Source organism: Tachysurus vachellii, chromosome 9 (assembly GCF_030014155.1).
Source record: "Tachysurus vachellii isolate PV-2020 chromosome 9, HZAU_Pvac_v1, whole genome shotgun sequence".
Lineage (NCBI taxonomy): Eukaryota > Metazoa > Chordata > Actinopteri > Siluriformes > Bagridae > Tachysurus > Tachysurus vachellii.
Genome location: NC_083468.1, coordinates 27,909,015 through 27,931,514, shown reverse-complemented (window position 1 = coordinate 27,931,514; position 22,500 = coordinate 27,909,015). Strand labels below are relative to the sequence as shown.

General features: G+C 44.0%; 2 protein-coding genes across 5 annotated transcripts in view; both read right to left on the bottom strand.

Annotated features, from left to right (window-relative positions):
- trpm7 (transient receptor potential cation channel, subfamily M, member 7) overlaps nt 1-16,917 on the bottom strand; it is a 38,720-nt gene extending 21,803 nt beyond the window's left edge. Inside the window, exons 1-10 of one of the 2 annotated variants that reach the window (XM_060878462.1) lie at nt 16,729-16,917; nt 6,185-6,264; nt 4,230-4,268; nt 3,443-3,659; nt 3,071-3,284; nt 2,293-2,417; nt 1,891-2,062; nt 1,445-1,619; nt 629-752; nt 444-516 (exon numbers count right to left, since the gene is read on the bottom strand). In XM_060878462.1, coding sequence (XP_060734445.1) covers nt 444-516; nt 629-752; nt 1,445-1,619; nt 1,891-2,062; nt 2,293-2,417; nt 3,071-3,284; nt 3,443-3,659; nt 4,230-4,268; nt 6,185-6,264; nt 16,729-16,731 — 1,222 coding nt within the window. In that variant the 5' untranslated portion in view covers nt 16,732-16,917. Of the gene's footprint in view, nt 1-443; nt 517-628; nt 753-1,444; nt 1,620-1,890; nt 2,063-2,292; nt 2,418-3,070; nt 3,285-3,442; nt 3,660-4,229; nt 4,269-6,184; nt 6,265-8,819; nt 8,960-16,728 lie in introns of those variants that run through there. The other variant, XM_060878461.1, reaches the window with a different exon arrangement.
- Nucleotides 16,918-18,893: 1,976 nt separating this feature from the next.
- The window catches only part of zgc:123258 (uncharacterized protein LOC641502 homolog), an 11,690-nt gene continuing 8,083 nt past the window's right edge, over nt 18,894-22,500 (bottom strand). For 2 of the 3 annotated variants that reach the window (XM_060878457.1, XM_060878459.1), the window contains 5 exons: nt 22,056-22,155; nt 21,903-21,983; nt 21,516-21,676; nt 20,751-20,784; nt 18,894-19,813 (listed from right to left, as the gene is read on the bottom strand). In XM_060878457.1, the coding sequence (XP_060734440.1) occupies nt 19,773-19,813; nt 20,751-20,784; nt 21,516-21,676; nt 21,903-21,983; nt 22,056-22,155 (417 nt within the window). In that variant the 3' untranslated portion in view covers nt 18,894-19,772. The remainder of the gene's footprint in view (nt 19,814-20,750; nt 20,785-21,515; nt 21,677-21,902; nt 21,984-22,055; nt 22,156-22,500) is intronic. The other variant, XM_060878458.1, reaches the window with a different exon arrangement.

Here is a 22,500-nt window from a genome sequence, read left to right as displayed (position 1 = left end):
CTGTCTCTCACTCACTCCTTCTCTCTGTCTCTCACTCACTCCTTCTCTCTGTCTCTCACTCACTCCTTCTCTCTGTCTCTCACTCACTCCTTCTCTCTGTCTCTCACTCACTCCTTCTCTCTGTCTCTCACTCACTCCTTCTCTCTGTCTCTCACTCACTCCTTCTCTCTGTCTCTCACTCACTCCTTCTCTCTGTCTCTCACTCACTCCTTCTCTCTGTCTCTCACTCACTCCTTCTCTCTGTCTCTCACTCACTCCTTCTCTCTCACTCACTCACTCCTTCTCTCTCACTCACTCACTCCTTCTCTCTCACTCACTCCTTCTCTCTCACTCCTTCTCTCCCCCTTTCTCTCTCTCTCCCTCCCTCCCTCCCTCCCTTTCACTCTCCCTCCCTCCCTTTCTCTCTCCCTCCCTCTCTCCCTCTCTCTCATACACACGTGTACCTTGAAGCAGAGCCTTTAGGATGGCCACATCTATGTCCTGATGTTCCTCTGAGCCGACATGAAACACAGTTATCTATCAACACCCACAAACACACACACACAAAATACACAACCAGTTAAACCTCACAAGCTTACAATGGTCAGTGTGGAATGTGTGTGTGTGTGTGTGTGTGTGTGTGTGTTACCAGCTCTTTGTTTTTCATGCACTCCATGAGTGTCTGGAAGAGATGCACTGCCTCATTCTGACTGAAGTTAAAAGTTTTTTTGATTGTCGCGACGATGTCGGCCTCAACACCATCCGGAAGACTACTGTAAACACACACACACACGCACACACACACAGAAATGTCAGTGTCCAGGCCAAAGTCACTTTGTTCATAGAGGTAAATCCAAACACAATTCTATCTCTCAACTTTGTCAGTAGTATTAATTCTAAGGTCAGTTTTCTGTATTAGGGGAAGTCGTGACCTAATGGTTAGAGAGTTTGACTCCTAACCCTAAGGTTGTGGGTTCGAGTCTCGGGCCGGCAATACCACGACTGGGGTGCCCTTGAGCAAGGCACCGAACCCCCCAACTGCCCCCCGGGCGCTGCAGCATAAATGTCTGCCCACTGCTCCGGGTGTGTGTGTGTGTTCACTGCTGTGTGTGTGTGTGTGTGTGTGTGTGTTCACTGCTGTGTGTGTGCACTTTGGATGGGTTAAATGCAGAGAACGAATTCTGAGTCTGTGTCACCGTACTTAGCCGTATGTCACATCACTTTTAGAACTTGTCATTGCTGACACTAGAAACTAAAGGACAAGTAAACTAGTAAACACCTTGAAAGTAGAAAAATTAAAGACAAGGGAATAAGTAAAGTGGGTTAACTCAGAAAAATAAAAGAGCTGAAACAAAGATCTGGTAAAGTCGGATGACTGGGAAATGAGAAGAGAACATTATAGTGGTAAAAACAAGGAACAGCTAGAATGTGTGTGTGTGTGTGTGTGTGTGTGTGTGTGTTTTACCCATCATCCTCGGTTTGTTTATGGACAAAAGAAAGAATGTCTGCTGCTCGTCCGGTTCCTTCACACACCACCACAGGGACAGGTGGGTTCTCCTGCAGATACTCTAACACAGTCAGGATCACGTTCGGCCCACCTTCAAAGATCAGAGCTACGACTGGAACACCCTGCCCGATACCTACACACACACACACACACACACACACACACACACACACACACACACAATAAACTTAACATATCTCCACCCTTAGACATAGAGACAGGAGAAACTGGGGCTATTAAACCTGATGTAGTGTAAAATACTGTATTATTTACACAATAAGACACTTCAGCTGGTCTGACACTAGACATAGTGACCTGCACACCTACAGTACTGTAAAACACTTTTAGTCTATTATGTAAACCCGTACAGCTCCCTGTGTGTGGATGTGTGTGTAACTGCGTACGGGCGTGTATCCTCTGTAGGTTGACGTGTTTCTCCAGCTCCCGCCGCAGGTTCACCTCGGCGCCGTACTTGCCCACGGTGCCGTCGTCCACCAGGATGAAGTGGGAATGCAGGTTATTTAATACATTGAGCTTACTGAGAGGGTTCAGAAGGGTCTGATAGGGGGCTACCACCTACACACACACACACACACACACAGTATTAGACAGGCAGATAATGAGGTATATGGGAATGCAAACACAATACACTCAAACACACAAGTTAGTTGTGACATCACTGTATCTAGGCAACTAGTAAAAGTAATCACTGAGTTTACACTGAGTAATATGTGAGGGATAGATACTATGAAGCTCTGTGTGTGTGTATGTGTGTGTGTGTGTGTGTGTGTGTGTGTGTGTCTCACATCTCTCCCGATGAGATCATTACGGTTCTCGATCACCCCCCAGGGTGCAATGCCGATGGTACAAATCTTCCGAGCAGAACGGGACGAATGTTCCCTCAGCGCATCACCCACGTGTTTTGCCACACCTACACACACACACACACACACACACACACACACACACACAATCCAAATCATCCATCATCAGCACAGTCCGAGAGTTAATGTGTGTTTTTAGTCTGCACAGAAATGACTAGTGTTACTGTGTCGTGTGTTTGTGTGTGTGTTATTGTGTGTCCACTAATAATCATGTCTGTTTCCTTCATAATTGATGCTCTGCCTTTATAATTGATGATTTAATAGCTGTCATTAAGTTAGTGTGTAGGTGTGAAGTGGTAAAGTGTGTTTATATATCAACAAACATCCTACCTGTCTGTCTCTACAGCCCTGTCTGTCTGTCTGTCTGTCTCTACAGCCCTGTCTGTCTCTACAGCCCTGTGTGTCTGTCTGTCTGTCTGTCTCTACAGCCCTGTGTGTCTGTCTGTCTGTCTCTACAGCCCTGTGTGTCTGTCTGTCTGTCTCTACAGCCCTGTGTGTCTGTCTGTCTGTCTCTACAGCCCTGTGTGTCTGTCTGTCTGTCTCTACAGCCCTGTGTGTCTGTCTGTCTCTACAGCCCTGTCTGTCTGCTTCAGTCTCTATATTTCAGTCTAAGTCACATCTGTCTATCCATCACTGCATGTAGCTCTGTGTGTGTGTGTGTGTGTGTGTGTGTGTGTGTGTGTGTGTGTGTATGTCGGACCTGTATTGACCCCCCCAGTGAGGATCCAGGCCCCCGTGGTGACAGCTGCCTTGATGAGTCCCTTCCCCACCACCTGTTTGATGCGAGGATGTAGCTCGAAGTTCTGAATCCCTCCATGTACAGAGATGAGGAGCTTCGGGAGCTCCATCTGCCACTCCTTTAACATCAACCTGAGGATCGCCTCAGGCCGAGAGTCATAGGAGAGACGCACATACTACACACACACACACACACACACACACACACAAACACAACACACACAGTACTGTAAGCAACTTGTGTCTCATACAACATACTGTACATTTACCTGTAAGATTCACACATTTTTGTGTGTGTGTGTGTGTTTGTGTGTGTGTGAGTGTGTGCACACACCTTGGCTCTGTAAGAGTGTGAGCCGCCCTGGAAGTTGATGATACCATAGGCATCAGTGGGACTTTGCTCTGTGTGCTTCTCCACACTCCACTCCTCCTGCTCCACCCTCGACCTCATCCCTAACCCCACCCCCTCACCCAGCTTCACATCCGAGTACTTCATCGCCAGACTCGCAGTGAATCCAGCGTGTTGCCGGACCAGCCGGCCGCAGCAGCACCTACATACACACACACACACACACACACACACACACACACACACACACGCGCGCGCGCAAGAGAGAGAAACATAGAAAACCTTTCAATATGTAATCCATTACTCTGGCAGGAATTAGTGATGATGCTCTTGCACACAGGCAAACACACACACACACAGACGCACGCACACACACAGACGCACGCACACACACACACAGACGCACGCACACACACAGACGCACGCACACACACAGACGCACGCACACACACAGACGCACCCACGCACACAGGCGCACGCACGCAGACGCACGCATGCACGCAGACGCGCGCACACAGACGCCCACACAGACGCCCACACAGGCGCCCACACAGGCGCCCACACAGGCGCCCACACAGGCGCCCACACAGGCGCCCACACAGGCGCCCACACAGGCGCCCACACAGGCGCCCACACAGGCGCCCACACAGGCGCCCACACAGACGCCCACACAGACGCCCACACAGACGCCCACACAGACGCCCACACAGACGCCCACACAGACGCCCACACAGACGCCCACACAGACACTGACGCACAAACACACAGTCACCTGACAAGCTGCTGGCAAATCTGACATCCTGGAAGGCATCTGCAGAGAAACAGAGGTCAGATCAGAAACACTTGAACACTCCTGATTCTTAAAGTTAAATAAAAAATAAAAATATTAATACTGCATTTGTTTATGTTTCTATACAGTTATGTTTGGTATCAGCGTATGTGCTGTACAGCCATGTGGTCCTTTAGAGAAGCTTGAGTCTGATTAGCATGTGATTGACTGAATAGGATGTGAGGGTGAGGGTTTGTCCAACATTCAGGCCTTAGAGGAAACCATTACAGTTACACGACAAACAGGAAACCAATCAAACAGTAACTCAGAGCAGAGCTGCGGAAAAATGACCAACACCCAGTTCGCCAAGTGATAAAGTCAGAAACTCATCTGCTTCTGAAACCTACGTGTGTGTGTGTGTGTGTGTGTGTGTGTGTGTGTGTGTGTGTGTGTGTGTGCAGAAAAGAGAGAAAAATATAGACACCAGAAACACACACAGTATACAACATCCACCTATCAGGATGCAGATTTCAGGCCCAGATGTTTGTACCCTAAGGGTACAGCAGAAGTAAACCTCAATGACTCCAGAGAACCTGATTCAGCTCCTCCAACAGGGGTGGTTTGTCCTGACATGCTACACTTACACAGGAGCTCAACTATAAGGCAAATACACTACATTTCTCCACCATCTGCTGCTACTAGTTCCTCAATAACAGTGGCTCAGTGGTACAATTCTCAAGTGTGATGATAAAGTGTGTGTGTAAGTTACACATATTGTTCAGTATTAACATTAAAATGCACAAAATGTTTAAATTATATGTAAGCTCATTTAAATTAGATTTTAAAAAGATCTACAAGCAAGATTTGTATTAGCCAATCAGGACCAAGACTGAGGTGTGCATGAGCCAATCAGGACCAAGACTGAGGTGTGTATGAAACATTCCTGTGCATGTGTGAACCTGAGCGCAGGAATGCTGGATTATAAATCTGAAAATCCACCAACCCCCTGTGTGTGTGTGTAAAAATAATGTGTGTGTATGTGTGTGTGTATTGTGTGTGTGTGTATATATGTATGTGTGTATATATGTATATGTGTGTGTATATGTGTGTATATGTATGTGTGTGTATATATGTATGTGTGTATATGTATGTGTGTGTGTGTATATGTATATGTGTGTGTGTACATGTATGTGTGTGTGTATGTGTGTGTGTATATGTATGTATGTGTGTGTGTGTATATGTGTATGTGTGTATATGTGTGTGTGTGTATATGTATGTGTGTATATGTGTATGTGTGTATATGTGTATGTGTGTATATGTGTATGTGTGTATATGTGTGTATATGTATGTGTGTATATGTATGTGTGTGTGTATATGTATATGTGTGTGTATATGTATGTGTGTATATGTATGTGTGTATATGTGTATGTGTGTATATGTATGTGTGTGTATATATGTGTGTGTGTATGTGTGTATATGTATGTGTGTGTGTATATGTGTGTATATGTATGTGTGTGTATATGTATGTGTGTGTGTGTATGTGTGTGTATATGTATGTGTGTATATGTATGTGTGTATATGTATGTGTGTATATGTATGTGTGTGTATATGTGTATGTGTGTATGTATATGTATGTGTGTGTGTGTATGTGTGTATATATATGTGTGTGTGTATATGTATGTGTGTGTATATGTGTATGTGTGTGTGTATATGTATGTGTGTATATGTGTATGTGTGTATATGTATGTGTGTGTATATATGTGTGTATATATGTATGTGTGTATATGTATGTGTATGTGTGTGTGTATATATGTATGTGTATATGTATGTGTGTATATGTGTATATGTATATATGTGTGTATATATGTATGTGTGTATATGTATGTGTATGTGTGTGTGTATATATGTATGTGTGTATATGTATGTGTATGTGTGTGTGTGTGTGTGTGTGTAGGTACCTGTGTGGGTCCTTGGACACTGGCAGTATGTAGACACATTCCCTCTTGGTGAAAGTGCTTTCTATCCAGGATTTCTGGGACTGCAGTGAGACAAAACATAAATATTCTACATTACTGACTGAAGCCCATCTTTAAATCTGCACCTGGTTCATACACTGACAGGGAGCTCTGTGTGTGTGTGTGTGTGTGTGTGTGTGTGTGTGTGTGTGTGACTGCTTTAAACACTTTCACACAAACTATTATTAGAACAAGTTAATAAGGTAATATAATATATATAAAAAGCAAAAAGATATAAAATACAGTTTAAAAAAGTTAAAGAAGGAAACACACAAAACAAAGGAAAAGGAAAAAAGAAAGCAAAGAAGAAAAGATTATGGTGGGAAAAAAGGAAAGAAGGAAAGAAGGAAAAGGCAAAATATATTTAAAAAACTGTCAAAGAAAATAAAATAAAGGAATATAAATATAAATAATGTAATGACATTTTATTTGTACTGCACTTTTAACAGTGGACTCTGTCACAAAGCAGCTTCATTTATAAAATACACACACACACACACACACACACACACACACAGAACATCCAACAGCCCACCCAAACACACACACACACACACACACACAGAACATCCAACAGCCCACCCAAACACACACACACACACACACACACACACACACAGAACATCCAACAGCCCACCCAAACACACACACACACACACACACAGAACATCCAACAGCCCACCCAAACACACACACACACACACACACACACACACACAGAACATCCAACAACCCACTCAAACACACAGAACATAGTGATGGCCAGTTCGTGAACGAATCGTTCTTTTGAACCGGTTCTTTTTAGTGAACTGGATGAACCGGTTCACTAAATCAGACTGATTCGTTCTAAACAGTTCGCGTCTTGAGTCAGCGCTGATCCACAAGTTACTAAAGTTCCTCACTTCCGGTCATCCCTGACAGTCGGTCCGACTCTAAATAAACTAATATCCCGGAGTTTATGTAACTCCTGTACACTGAACTGAGACCTGTTGTGCTGAGAGAACTGTGAGCTCGAGCTGTTGATACTGCGAATGAATCACTGAACCGATACAGTGAATCATCAGTACACTGAACTGAGAACTGTTTGTTTCAGACGCGTCCGAGAACCGATGAGCTGTTGTTATTGCGCATGTGTGAACCTTCAGAGCAAATTATACATATTGGGATAGTAACTAGTCATAAGCTATTAAACATTTATAAAAAAAAAATCATACAACTGTTCACTCAATATGTGTCAGTTAATTTTACTATTGACTGTTGTGCAGTTAGTCTGTATTTTTATATGCCGCTTTTTGTAAGTTGATGAAGATTAGTTTATTAACTTTATATCTTTAAGACACGTAAAACACACACGTTTGTACATTAATGCCTGTACTGTGTGTTTTAGTTGTAAAACTTAAATGTAAGAAACGTATTTAACTAAAGTTATGATTACAAAGAACTTTTCAAATGTGTTAAATTGATTGTATTAATATCTGCCGGCAGCGGGATGATGGAATTTATGTCATTACCTCATTGTGAATGACGTCATTACGTCAGGATGTAAAAGAACTGGTGAACTGGATTTTTGAACTGGTTCATTAAATCGAACTGTCAGAAAGAACCGGTTCGGGGAAAAGAACCGAACTTCCCATCACTAACAGAACATCCAACAACCCACCCAAGTATACACACAAGCAAACATTCCACCCAAACACACACCCAAACACACACACACACACACACACAGCTCCTTAATAACAGTCTTGTTCATGTCAGCTGGCTCTCTGTAACCATGACTGCGACTGTGACCATGTCAACAAACAGTCACATATCTGAGTGGTAAAAGTTAGATTACACGTGCTAACAGTATTACTGTAAGTGTAACAGTTCTGTCCTTCAACAAGGGAATGCTAAAACACACACACACACACACACACCCTATTACTGGAACATTTGGCTTAGAGTTGTCTTCAAAGTGCCTGTGTGTGTGTGTGTGTGTGTGTGTGTGTGTGTGTGTGTGTGTGTGTGTGTGTGCGCGCGTGCTGTTGAACTCCAGTCTGGGATGGATTTACACAATAAAGAATTTTAATTAAATTTCAGCGGTGCCCCAAACCAGAGTGTGTGTCAAAGTTTAAATAAATAAAACCCTCAGTATAAGGTATTTTACACACACACACACACACACACACACACACACACACACACACACACACACAGGAACAGAAAATAAAGAAGAGAGAATAATAATGACTATTGAAGGAAAAAGAAAGAATGATAAATAAGAGAAGCAGATTTATATCATTACACTCATTAACTATGAACACCAGGTGTATGTAAATTAGGCCACGCCCCCAAGTCACACACTAACAGAAGCTCCATCCAACCACAGCATCACAACCACCAACACCATGTAAACTAAACTAACTCTCTACAGATCACTACACACTAAAGACACTAATAATGTCAATAAAAAAATGAAGACTTTTGAGTTACATCACAACCTGAGATCATACACGACTACGTAGCTCCGCCCACAAATCAGTTTACAGACCATATTTAACACTGATCAGGTTCTGAGTGTAAAATACAGCTGTACCTCATACGCATCATCCACATCTTCATCTCTCTGCTGCAGCACCTTGTACAGGAACATAATCATACACACACACACACACACACACTCCAAGCTAAGAGCACTACACAGTTGCTTCTGTGGATGAAGAGTTCAGATGCAGAATCGTCCTCCTGAGAGTAAGTGTCACTTTTAAAGGCTAAATGATCCCCTTCTCTCTCTCTCCCTCTCTCTCCCTCCCCCCTCTCTCTGTCTTTCTCTCTCCCTCTCTCTCTCTCTCTCTCTCTCTCCCTTTCTCTCTCCCTCTCCCCCCCTCCCCCACTCTCTCTTCCTGTCTTACCCCTTTTTCTTCTTCTACACACTGTTAATAAGTAAGAGGGCAGGAAGACAAATCCTGTCTCCGGACACAGATAAAATAAGACAGACAAATCCATCACTGGGTTTCTAGGAACACAGACATGAATGCAGCGGAGAATCTCTAACAGCTCTCACACACACACACACACACTTTTTTTTCCCAGTAGTTCCAAAATGATCATGATGCAAAGTTCACATCTCTTACTACAGCACTGCCCATAAAACACGAGGTGAGCCGTCAGAGAGATCTTCATCGTTAGCAACTTTCTGTTTCGGATTTACTGTTGCCTAGCAACAGTGTTTTTCCGTTTAAACACTAATATCGCGTGTTTTACTTACGATGTGATTTGGATAAATTCAGCACCATGAAGCACTCTGAGGTGTGGTTTAAGTAAACAGAAAGAGGTAGTTATCATCATCATCATCATCATCATCGGTGTAGTTCTAAGCAAACTAACCGATCATTGCCCCTCAGCCCACCCTTATTCCTTTTCCCCTAACCTCTACCTCAGGACTCGTCCCCTTAGTCCCTCTTTTGTACCTCGGTCACTTGCCCCATCTTTGTTAACTATCCCCTTTATCTATCATCTGTAATTCGACCCTCGGCCCGTTCATTAGAACATGAACCCTGGGACCTCCTCTGGCCCTTGGGTCCTAACTCATTCTTCAGACCGGCTCCTCTTGCAGAACCTCTATCTTGCCCCTCCTTACTTGCCTCCAGAACCCTTTCTTCAGCCCTTCGGCTTTCGTGAAGAATATAATAAATGATGCAGACGACGAGTGAACGGCTTCGGTCCCTCCGTAGCTCGCTACATTATCGTCTCTATAAACACACACCTGTCTGTTATAAACTCACCGCGTGAGATTAAAGATAATTACGCTAACGTTAAACCGAGGTGGTCAAAGTCCGGCTGTTTTTGCGAAACCAGCTCTTGTTAAAACATCAACGTTAATTTCCTATAAAGCGTTAAACGATCTTTAAAGAGTAACGAGTGAAGCAGACTCGCACCTTCACCCGCTGTAATACATCACTCATCTACAGTCTGAAGGTTTAAACCTGGTTCTACACACACTGTTCGGGCAGCACTGGGGGACCCCAGACAGTAACTGGTGATGAGCTCACGTCGCATCATAAGATTAATAAAAGATGACTTAAGTTTTATAGCGTCTGTGATGTCAAAGCCTCTTAGGTGCAGTTAAGCTACATGTGGTGACCAAAAGTACCAGAAGTCCTGAGACTGAACGTGTCAGTAATAAGAGTCGGCTCACTAGGAGCAGGTCCTGCAGGGTGATGATAAGCTGAAGCATGTGACACTGTGGCAAAAATCCAAGGATGGAGACACACACACTCACTCACTCGCACACTCACTAACACACACTCACTCACTCACACACACTCACACACACTCACTCACTCACTCACACACACACACTCACTCACTCACACACACTCACACACACTCACTCACACTCACTCACTCACACACTCACTCACACACTCACTCACTCACACACTCACTCACACACTCACTCACACACTCACTCACTCACACACTCACTCACACACTCACTCACACACACACACACTCACACTCAAACACACACTCACACTCAAACACACACTCACACTCAAACACACACTCACACACACTCACTCTTAATCAGCAGTGTTTAAAGCCCATAATCAGACAGGATTATATTTATGTTTATGTTTACGGCAACTCCCACGTTAATGCCTTATTGCTGGTTTTCAGTCAGCTGTGACATCATCAAATTCATGATGTCACTCAAAGTGTGTGTGTGTGTATGCTTGTGTGTGCATGTATGCTTGTGTGTGTGTATGTATGCTTGTGTGTGTGTATGCTTGTGTGTGTGTGTGTATGCTTGTGTGTGTGTGTGTGTGCTTGTGTATGTGTGTGTGCTTGTGTATGTGCGCATGTGTATGTGTATGTGTGTGTGTGTGTGTGTGTGTGTGTGTGTGTGTGTGTGTGTGTGTGTGTGTGTGTGCGTATGTTATAATGAAAGGAACATGAAAGAAACCAACAGCATTAGTATTTGTACACACTGTGGCACAATTTTTACACCATATCTGTTCATCTGGATTTTTCCAGTTTACTTCCAGTTTATTTACAGTTTACTTACAGAACTCTAGAAAGCTCCTGATGAGAAAAACATGTTCCACCAGAAGAAAGGTGATGATCCTTGAGATTAACACTGGGCTACACTGCTTCAGGAGATCAGCAAGATGCAGCAGGGCTTTAATCTTTCATTCAGTGTAGTGTGAAGAGACTGGTATAATGAGCTGTGACTAACACTCCTGCTGACTAACACACTGAACATGATCTATGGTTACAACCTGATTAACTGCAAGCTCAGACTTCAACAACAACAACAACAACAACAACGTGTCATTAATAAAACATTATAACGCCCAATAACCCTGTTGTACACACAGACTCACAGTCATACACAGAACCTACAGAGGCATGAAACAAACTTACAGCCTGTAATTCTGTCATTTAAATGTATGGAGGAATCCTGAGGAGTTCTGATGGAGAAAACAACACAAACACAAACAAAAAGTGTCCTGTAAGAGACACAGGGCAGAAAGTCTCACTCACATTATCATTATAGAGCTGATTATAGTGTATTACAGTGTGTGCATACAGACACACACACACACACACACACAAGCAGGCGCACACACACACAAGCATGCGCACACACACACAAGCATGCGCACACACACACAAGCATGCGCACACACACACAAGCATGCGCACACACACACACGAGCATGCACACACACACACACGAGCATGCACACACACACACACGAGCATGCACACACACACACAAGCATGCGCGCACACACACACAAGCATGCGCACACACACACACAAGCATGCGCACACACACACACAAGCATGCGCACACACACACACAAGCATGCGCACACACACACAAGCATGCGCACACACACACAAGCATGCGCACACACACACAAGCATGCGCACACACACACAAGCATGCGCACACACACACACAAGCATACGCACACACACACAAGCATGCGCACACACACACAAGCATGCGCACACACACACAAGCATGCGCACACACACACAAGCATGCGCACACACACACACAAGCATGCGCACACACACACAAGCATGCGCACACACACACAAGCATGCGCACACACACACAAGCATACGCACACACACACAAGCATACACACACACACACACACACAAGCATACACACACACACACACACACAAGCATACACACACAAATTTCAATTAAATAGTGTCATGCATAATTACAAAAAAGGTATTTTATCAAATACAAACAGGCTGATGACTATAATGACATAAATATGATTACATGATTATTTTAATATAGATTTTTTTATGTTGTACAAATCTTTAGATTTTAAAATATTTACTTAAACACACACCTCACTATAACAGTGTTGAGGTAAACACACACCTCACTATAACAGTGTTGAGGTAAACACACACCTCACTATAACAGTGTCGAGGTAAACACACACCTCACTGTAACAGTGTCGAGGTAAACACACACCTCACTATAACAGTGTCGAGGTAAACACACACCTCACTGTAACAGTGTCGAGGTAAACACACACCTCACTATAACAGTGTCGAGGTAAACACACACCTCACTATAACAGCGTTGAGGTAAACACACACCTCACTATAACAGTGTTGAGGTAAACACACACCTCACTATAACAGTGTTGAGGTAAACACACACCTCACTATAATAGTGTTATTCACTATAATACAATTCCCTATGAGTGTTGAGGTAAACAAACACCTCACTATAACAGTGTTGAGGTAAACACACACCTCACTATAACAGTGTTGAGGTAAACACACACCTCACTATAACAGTGTTGAGGTAAACACACACCTCACTATAACAGTGTTGATGTAAACACACACCTCACTATAATCTGTCAGTAGATCACCAGCTTCCTGACAGATAGGAAACAACAGGTGAGACTGGGAGGTGTCACCTCCAGCACTCAGACAATCAGCACTGGTGCTCCACAGGGATGTGTCCTCTCCCCACTGCTATTCTCCCTCTCCCTCGAAATTTGCAGATGATACTACACTCCTCAGTCTCATCCAAGATGGCGATGAGTCTGCATACCGGCAGGAGCTGAGGCGGCTGGTGCTACAGTGCAGTCAGAACACTCTGGAGCTAAACACCCTCAAAACTGTGGAGATGATAGTGAACTTTAGGAAAGACCCCTCACAATATCCAACAGCCCGGTGTCATCTGTGGAGGCCTTCAAGTTTCTGTGCACTAACATTTCCCAAGACCTGAAATGGGAGTGCAACATAAACTCCATCATCAAAAAGGCCCAGCAGAGGATGTAGTTTCTACATCACTTAGTGAAGTTTGGTCTGTCACAGGAGCTGTTGGTGCTGTTCTACACTGCAGTCATTGAATCTGTCCTGTTCACATCCATCACCATCTGGTTTGGTGCAGCAACTAAACAGGACAGGAACAGACTGCAGCACACAGTAAAAACAGCAGAAATAATAACTGGTGCCCCCCCTGCCCACCCCCCAGGACTTGTACGACACAAGAACCAGAAACCGTGCAGTAAAAATCACCACTGCCCCGTCACACCCTGGACACACCCTCTTTCAGCTCCTCCCTTCTCTCAGGCGCTACAGAACTTTACGTACTAACTACCAGACACAGGAACAGTTTGTTTCCCCAGACAATCACCCTGATTAACACCTCACCATCATTATATTCACTGCTTCATATCTATAAGTGCTGCATTATCAGGACTGTCAGTCATCACATCATCTGTATATATTACACACTACTGCTGCTGTATATTGTACTAAAGTATAATATTACACAATATTGTTATTTACACTCCATGTACATAACTGATCTGTTATATATTCTATATTATACTAATTTTGTCTATATTGTATCTCACCGTCTGCATTGTATTGTATAGTGTTATTTATGTCTGTACTCTTGAGTCACAAACTGCTGGAACCAAATTCCTTGTGTGTGTAAACATCAATACACTTGGCCAATAAATCTGATTCTGATTCTGAATAGTGTTGAGGTAAACACACACCTCACTATAACAGTGTCGAGGTAAACACACACCTCACTATAACAGTGTCGAGGTAAACACACACCTCACTATAACAGTGTCGAGGTAAACACACACCTCACTATAACAGTGTCGAGGTAAACACACACCTCACTATAACAGTGTGGAGGTAAACACACACCTCACTATAACAGTGTGGAAGTAAACACACACCTCACTATAACAGTGTGGAAGTAAACACACACCTCACTATAACAGTGTGGAGGTAAACACACACCTCACTATAACAGTGTCGAGGTAAACACACACCTCACTATAACAGTGTCGAGGTAAACACACACCTCACTGTAACAGTGTCGAGGTAAACACACACCTCACTATAACAGTGTGGAAGTAAACACACACCTCACTATAACAGTGTGGAGGTAAACACACACCTCACTATAACAGGTGTCGAGGTAAACACACACCTCACTGTAACAGTGTTGAGGTAAACACACACCTCACTGTAACAGTGTCGAGGTAAACACACACCTCACTATAACAGTGTGGAAGTAAACACACACCTCACTATAACAGTGTGGAGGTAAACACACACCTCACTATAACAGGTGTCGAGGTAAACACACACCTCACTGTAACAGTGTTGAGGTAAACACACACCTCACTATAACAGTGTCGAGGTAAACACACACCTCACTATAACAGTGTCGAGGTAAACACACACCTCACTATAACAGTGTTGAGGTAAACACACACCTCACTATAACAGTGTGGAGGTAAACACACACCTCACTATAACAGTGTCGAGGTAAACACACACCTCACTATAACAGTGTGGAGGTAAACACACACCTCACTATAACAGGTGTCGAGGTAAACACACACCTCACTGTAACAGTGTCGAGGTAAACACACACCTCACTATAACAGTGTCGAGGTAAACACACACCTCACTATAACAGTGTCGAGGTAAACACACACCTCACTATAACAGTGTTGAGGTAAACACACACCTCACTATAACAGTGTGGAAGTAAACACACACCTCACTATAACAGTGTGGAAGTAAACACACACCTCACTATAACAGTGTGGAGGTAAACACACACCTCACTATAACAGTGTCGAGGTAAACACACACCTCACTATAACAGTGTGGAGGTAAACACACACCTCACTATAACAGGTGTCGAGGTAAACACACACCTCACTGTAACAGTGTCGAGGTAAACACACACCTCACTATAACAGTGTCGAGGTAAACACACACCTCACTATAACAGTGTCGAGGTAAACACACACCTCACTATAACAGTGTTGAGGTAAACACACACCTCACTACAACAGTGTGGAAGTAAACACACACCTCACTATAACAGTGTGGAAGTAAACACACACCTCACTATAACAGTGTGGAGGTAAACACACACCTCACTATAACAGTGTCGAGGTAAACACACACCTCACTATAACAGTGTGGAGGTAAACACACACCTCACTATAACAGTGTGGAGGTAAACACACACCTCACTATAACAGTGTGGAGGTAAACACACACCTCACTATAACAGTGTTGAGGTAAACACACACCTCACTATAACAGTGTCGAGGTAAACACACACCTCACTATAACAGTGTCGAGGTAAACACACACCTCACTATAACAGTGTCGAGGTAAACACACACCTCACTATAACAGTGTCGAGGTAAACACACACCTCACTATAACAGTGTCGAGGTAAACACACACCTCACTATAACAGTGTTGAGGTAAACACACACCTCACTATAACAGTGTCGAGGTAAACACACACCTTACTATAACAGTGTTGAGGTAAACACACACCTCACAGTTGACTGACACAGACTTTGACGTGTTTAGGTGGCGTTGGTAAAACAGCTGAATATAAACACTCACTTCTCTCATCATGAGATCCGACAGCAGCTCTGAGTCCTGACATGTTGTCAGGGAGAGAGGGGTAGGTAAAGGGGGTAGGTAGGGGGAAGGGAGAGGGTAAATCCTGCTAACACCGTTCGTTAGCTTTAGCTTTTACTTTAGCTTCAGGCTAACTGACATCTGTGACTGACATTCGGCCCGCGAGCCCACAGTGAGAGTCAGAGCAGCAGCGCGCGAGCTGGAAGTTTACACACTGGCACGAGACTCTGTGTGTGTGTGTGTGTGTGTGTGTGTGTGTGTGTGTGTGTGTGTGTGTGTGTGTGTGTGTGTGTGTGTGTGTGTGTGTGTGTGTGTGTGTGTTAAAATACGAACGGAAGTTACAGGTTTAGATACAGTGTGTGTAGATGATGCTAACACACTGAATATTACACATAAACACACACCGCTATGCTAAGCTAATGTCAGACTGAGGCGCTCACACACACACACACACACACACACACACACACACACACACACACACACACACAAAGAGAAACACACAGCGGAACGTACCATTATGTTCACCGAGCTGCCGCGCGGCTTTCAGCCATCTACCGGCGGCGCTGCGTGTGAGCGCGCTGAGGTAAGAAGCCCGGGAGGAGCCGCGAGTCTCCGCTTTCTCCGCTCCGGCAGCAGCAGCAGCGGAAGGTGGAGCTCTCATAATGCTTCGGCTCGCCGACTGACGCGCGTTCGCCTGCGTGACGACGCAGCGGAGTAACACCCCCCACGTACAACCCCCCCTCACGGTCACGTGGTCTCGACCGTAGGACACCAGAGAACTAGGAGGGACTATTTGGGGGCGGGGCTTTGTGTATGCGTGGGCGGGGCTTTGTGTAGATTTAAATATCTGAACATTTTATTTATACCATGAAAAGAAATGTGGATAACTTTATTGTAAAAAAAAATATCAATAATAATATAATATCCTACAGAAAATGATCAAATATATACAAGGAAAACAATAGTCACTCATATAAGGAATTATTATAGAAATAAATAGACTTAATGTGAGTAAATACATCTGATTCTGATTCATACAAAGTATTTATTTATTATTGGAACGTTTGGAAAAATCTGTTACTATGAATTTGTGTAGAAATGTGTAGAAATGTATTCATATATTTATGAGCATAGATTTTACGTGTATCTATCAGTAACACGTCTATGAAACGTGATAACAAAATATTTTTATTCTTTTATTTATACACGTTTTTTTTAATATACATACAATAGGAAAATATATCGATTTATTTTAAATACACGGATAAACACATACTTTTAATGTAGTTTTAAAAAGTAGATTGAAACTATTATTATTTAGTAATAAACGATACGTTCGTTTGAATAATTACAATATTTTAGCAATGAGATAAAAATGTAATTGTGTGTGTAAATGCATTTAAAAAGTTTTTACTTAAAAAAAGTGAAATTATCTCTTAAATATCTTTGATGTGAAATTCTGCTTATGAATCTGATACTGTTCATAATGAGTAACAGCCCTGCAGCGCCCCCTGCTGCTCCAGTCTAGTGTAACAATATGAATTTCACCGCAGTGTGGTACAAAACTTCATATACACACACACACACACACACACACCTAAAATATTCCTCTGGGTTTTCTAATGTACACACCACACACACACAGACACACACAGACACACACGTGTGTTATGTGTTTACCTTCCATGTATTTCCCTGGACTTAGTGTTAAAGTCTACACACACGTCTTTTAATGATTCAGGATTGTGATTGGTCAGAAGATGTTGATTCTTTTTCTATAACAGTATCTCATGACACTGAAGAAGGTTTTTTATTATCGAGCTCGTTGTTCATTCAGCCGAGGGTCCTGTAATCACTGATGTGTAAGAGGATGTAAATCTTATTATTTATTGAAGGAGTCTCCAGTGTCAGTGCTTTGGTCAGATCTCAGAGGTGTCTGAAATACACTTCTTTGTGGTTTCTATGGTAACAAGCTGCATTGTTTTCTCTTATTATCTTACAGAGAATAAAGTGAGGATGCTGAAGGAAGCACAGTTTATAGCTGTTATACGGTAAGCGTTAATTGCAACCGTCTGTAGTTATAAGAAGAATCAAACACTCGGGGATGTGGCTGTTATAGGACGTTGCCATGGTAACAGTAACCCTGCTGATAATTTTATTGTACGCGAGTGTGATGGAGAGACTTAAGGCTGTTGAAGTTTAAGAGCAAGTCAATGGCAAGTTGTGATGTTATTAAAAATGAATAAAACCCACAGGGACGTGCTGTTAGAGGAAAACAATCATCACTTCATCACGTCATCACGCCATCCTGCAGCTGCTGAATGTCCTCTGACAGCAGGACACAGTGATTTATTCCTTATTTAACACCCGTTAAAACATACAGCGTAAATATTACAGCAACTTTAGTCTCAGTCAAGTTTTATTTTTTATAACATGCTCAAAAAGTTTACATCCCTATTCACATGCTCCAGTTAACTGATGTGACTTTGTGCTTCGTTAAAGCGTTTAATCGCTTAAACCGCTCGTTAAGGCGTGAGACGTTTAAACAGGTTCAGACTCCTGAGCAGTGGAGTGTCAGTAAACATCAGAACATAAACGTGTGTGTGAGAATTCTGTGCGTTTGTGATATTCAGCCATAAACAGCCTGATTATAGTGAGAGTTAAACATCACGGCAAACTTATTACTGGCGTCAAACATTTGTTCATCTTTAATTTAAGGTATGAAAAGAACAGATTAAAGACCTGATTAGATACAGAAATCATTATTAAAAAAAATCACTCAGGCTCCGTCTTACACGCCACGTCAACACGTGATGGTGGAGATTCCGCTTGTGTACCTGCAGGACAGGTGGAGCGGGGACTCGGATTAATGACCTGCTTGTGATGTCACACTTACGCCGTGTTCGAATACACTCCATTTCAACACCAGCGTTTTCTTACTAATTTCACGAGGGAAATTTTGTTGTTCCGGATGTTTGTGTCTCGTCTCCACCTTGTTTTTATACCGTCTGTATAACTGTGATCACATGTTAATGTGTGTTGTGGGCGGAGCCTGAGGCACTGATTAAGGCCATTTTTCAAATAGATATTAATGTTGTTTATTAAAGATAGAGTGATAAGGCTGTATTGGTCCTGATACAGCCAATCACAGGGCTTAAAGTGCTCAGTACACCTGCGCACGCACGCACTCGCACGCACGCACTCACTCGCACTCGCACGCACGCACTCGCACGCACACACGCACTCGCACACACGCACTCGCACACACGCACTCGCACACACGCACTCGCACACACGCACTCGCACACACGCACTCGCACACACGCACTCGCACACACGCACTCGCACACACGCACTCGCACACACACACTCGCACACACACACTCGCACACACACACTCGCACACACACTCGCGCACACACTCGCGCACACACTCGCGCACACACTCGCGCACACACTCGCGCACACACTCGCGCACACACTCGCGCACACACTCGCGCACACACTCGCGCACACACTCGCGCACACACACTCACACTCGCATAAAATCCAGCTGATCAGCACTTCCTCACTGCTCTGGGATATTCAGAGTCTCCATCTGAGAGCGAGACAGAGGGACAGAGACATAGAGCAAGAGAGAGAGAGAGAGAGAGAGAGAGAGAGAGAGAGAGCAAGAGAGAGACAGAACACAGTTAGAAACAGTAAATGATGATTGATGAAACAGTGTTTCAGTGTTCTTACTAGAAGTTTGTCTCTTTTTAGAATTCAAGTCAAGAAGACACTTTTATTGCCGTTTCAAACAAATATAGCTGTGGCATTTCACAGCGAAAGGGCTCCGAATGTCAGTCCACGGGCTCTGATTTTATTTTAATAAGAACACTTCACTGACATTGTTGTCCTCAAGGCTGTGTTTCATTCCTGTTTCTAATACTAACCCCTAATGGTTAGGTCACTGTGATCCAGGAATGAAACACTAACACACTTCACTACCAAACATTTATTCACACTCAGACACAGAGAGCGTTAGCATCTCAACGCACAATGGGTGAGATGAAAATGAATGAGTGTGTGTGTGTGAGTGTACACATTAGTTCTGAAACACAAATCATGTTGCCACACTGCCCCCTAGAGCCCAGATATTTGCTACAGGGAGGAAAGAGGGACAAGTTCTTACACCTCTAATGACACACAGGTGAGCGTGCACACACGCGCACACACACACACACACACACACACACACACGCACACCAGCACACGCACACCCACACACGAGATTCAGCTTACATTAGAGGGTATAAGAGAGTCTACAATTGCTTCTAACTCTAAAAGCTGTAACACTTCACCAAGTTTATGGGTTCAAATACTTTTGAAACATTTCATTACTCGAAGCAGAGAGGCTACAGGAGCAGGGTTAGGAAGCTGATATGATGTGTGAGCAGAAAAGCAGCTCATAATGTGAGAAAAGCTGAAAAATACACACACACACACACAGCAGATGGAAGAGCAGCGAGTGGGGCTGAAAGGTAAAAGCCCACCTGGAATTAAAGGTTCCCTGGATGAGTCCAACACCTGATGGAGACCAAGTAATGAGACTGAGTTTTACAGCTGGTCTAACACACACACACACACACACACACACACACACACACACACACACACACACCTCTCACAATGCAGGTCAGATGATCAGAGTCAGCGCTGTTCCTCACACCTGTCTCTGATCACCTGAGCTGTTACAGGTGCTGCTCTAACAGCTTCCACTGTGTCGTCTGTGACGTCGTCTGCTCTTCCTCAGGATTCAAACATTTTGGTATCTTTTAGAATTTAGTGAGTGGAGACACAGCGGTGTCCTCTAAAGGTGACCTGATCATTTGTCTTTATTATACTCTATGTAATTTTGAGGCAGAGCTGGGGAAGGGGCAGGGCTGGGGGAGGGGGAGGGGAAGGGGCAGGGCTGGGGGAGGGGGAGGAGAAGGGGCAGGGCTGGGTGAGGGGGAGAGGAAGAGGCAGGGCTGGGTGAGGGGGAGGAGAAGGGGCAGGGCTGGGTGAGGGGTGGATGAGTATGGGGAAGGGCAGAGTTGGGGCAGGGACAGGCCTGGGGGAGGGGGAGGGCTGGGGTAAGGAGGAGGGGTATGGGGAGGGGCAGGGCCTTGGTCACCCTTCACATATTAACAGATACCAAAATGTCCCATCCTCGTTATTTTACTGACTTACAGAACAGAAGCAGTTTGTTATTAAGCGCAAATAAATATTACAATCCGAGTGACGAAGCACTCAGACGTCCAATCAGAAGCTCTCACCTGGTAGGTCGTTCCCGCCCAGAACTGTTTGAACTCTTTGCGTTTCCAGGCGAGCAGGCCGCTGGTGAGCAGAGTGAACGGGACCAAGTACAGTAGAGCTGGCTGACCCATCTTAGATAGCAACATGACCACGAAGGTCAACACCAGACCCAGAGTGTACGCTGTGAACACACACACAGAGACACACACACAGAGACACACACACAGAGACACACACACAGAGACACACACACAGAGACACACACATACACACACACACAGAGACACACACATGCACACACACAGAGACACACACACAGAGACACACACACGCATTTATGATTGCACAATTAGTGTAGTGTACATTTAAACTAGTGTGTCTTGTATGGTTTATTACAGCTTTATTACCGACAGCACAGGAGATGAAGTAGATTCTGTTTGAGCTGCCGATCCACACATCAAACCGGTGACAGTACGCCACCAACAGGCCTGCAGAGACACAATCAGGTATTCAGGCTGTCGTAACACCAGTTATGGCTGCTGTGTTTACATGAACCTCACCTGGAATGATGATGTCACCGTAACCAAGGATGGAGAACTGCATCTCACACAAGTTTTCAGCCCACGCAGAGAACCGTGGAATACGCATCACCACAGGCAACTGTGCACACACACACACACACACACCACAAATGAACACTATCTAATCCATCACACACTGAATTATGACAGACACCAACACAGCATCCAAAACACTACAAAACACTATCTGTTGTATCAAGACTCTTTGTTGGCAACTGTTTTATAGTAAAGTACAGTGTTCTACTCAGTGTGTGTGTGTGTGTGTGTGTGTGTATACATGTATATATTTATAACCCAGTAATCTCACTAACTCCTAATTAGCCTGTGAGCCAGCAGTCTACAGAAACACAGGTTTGTGGCATTTGGGACACAGCCATAGGATAAGAGTCAGAGTTACACAAACACTGAGATCAACAGAAAAAGC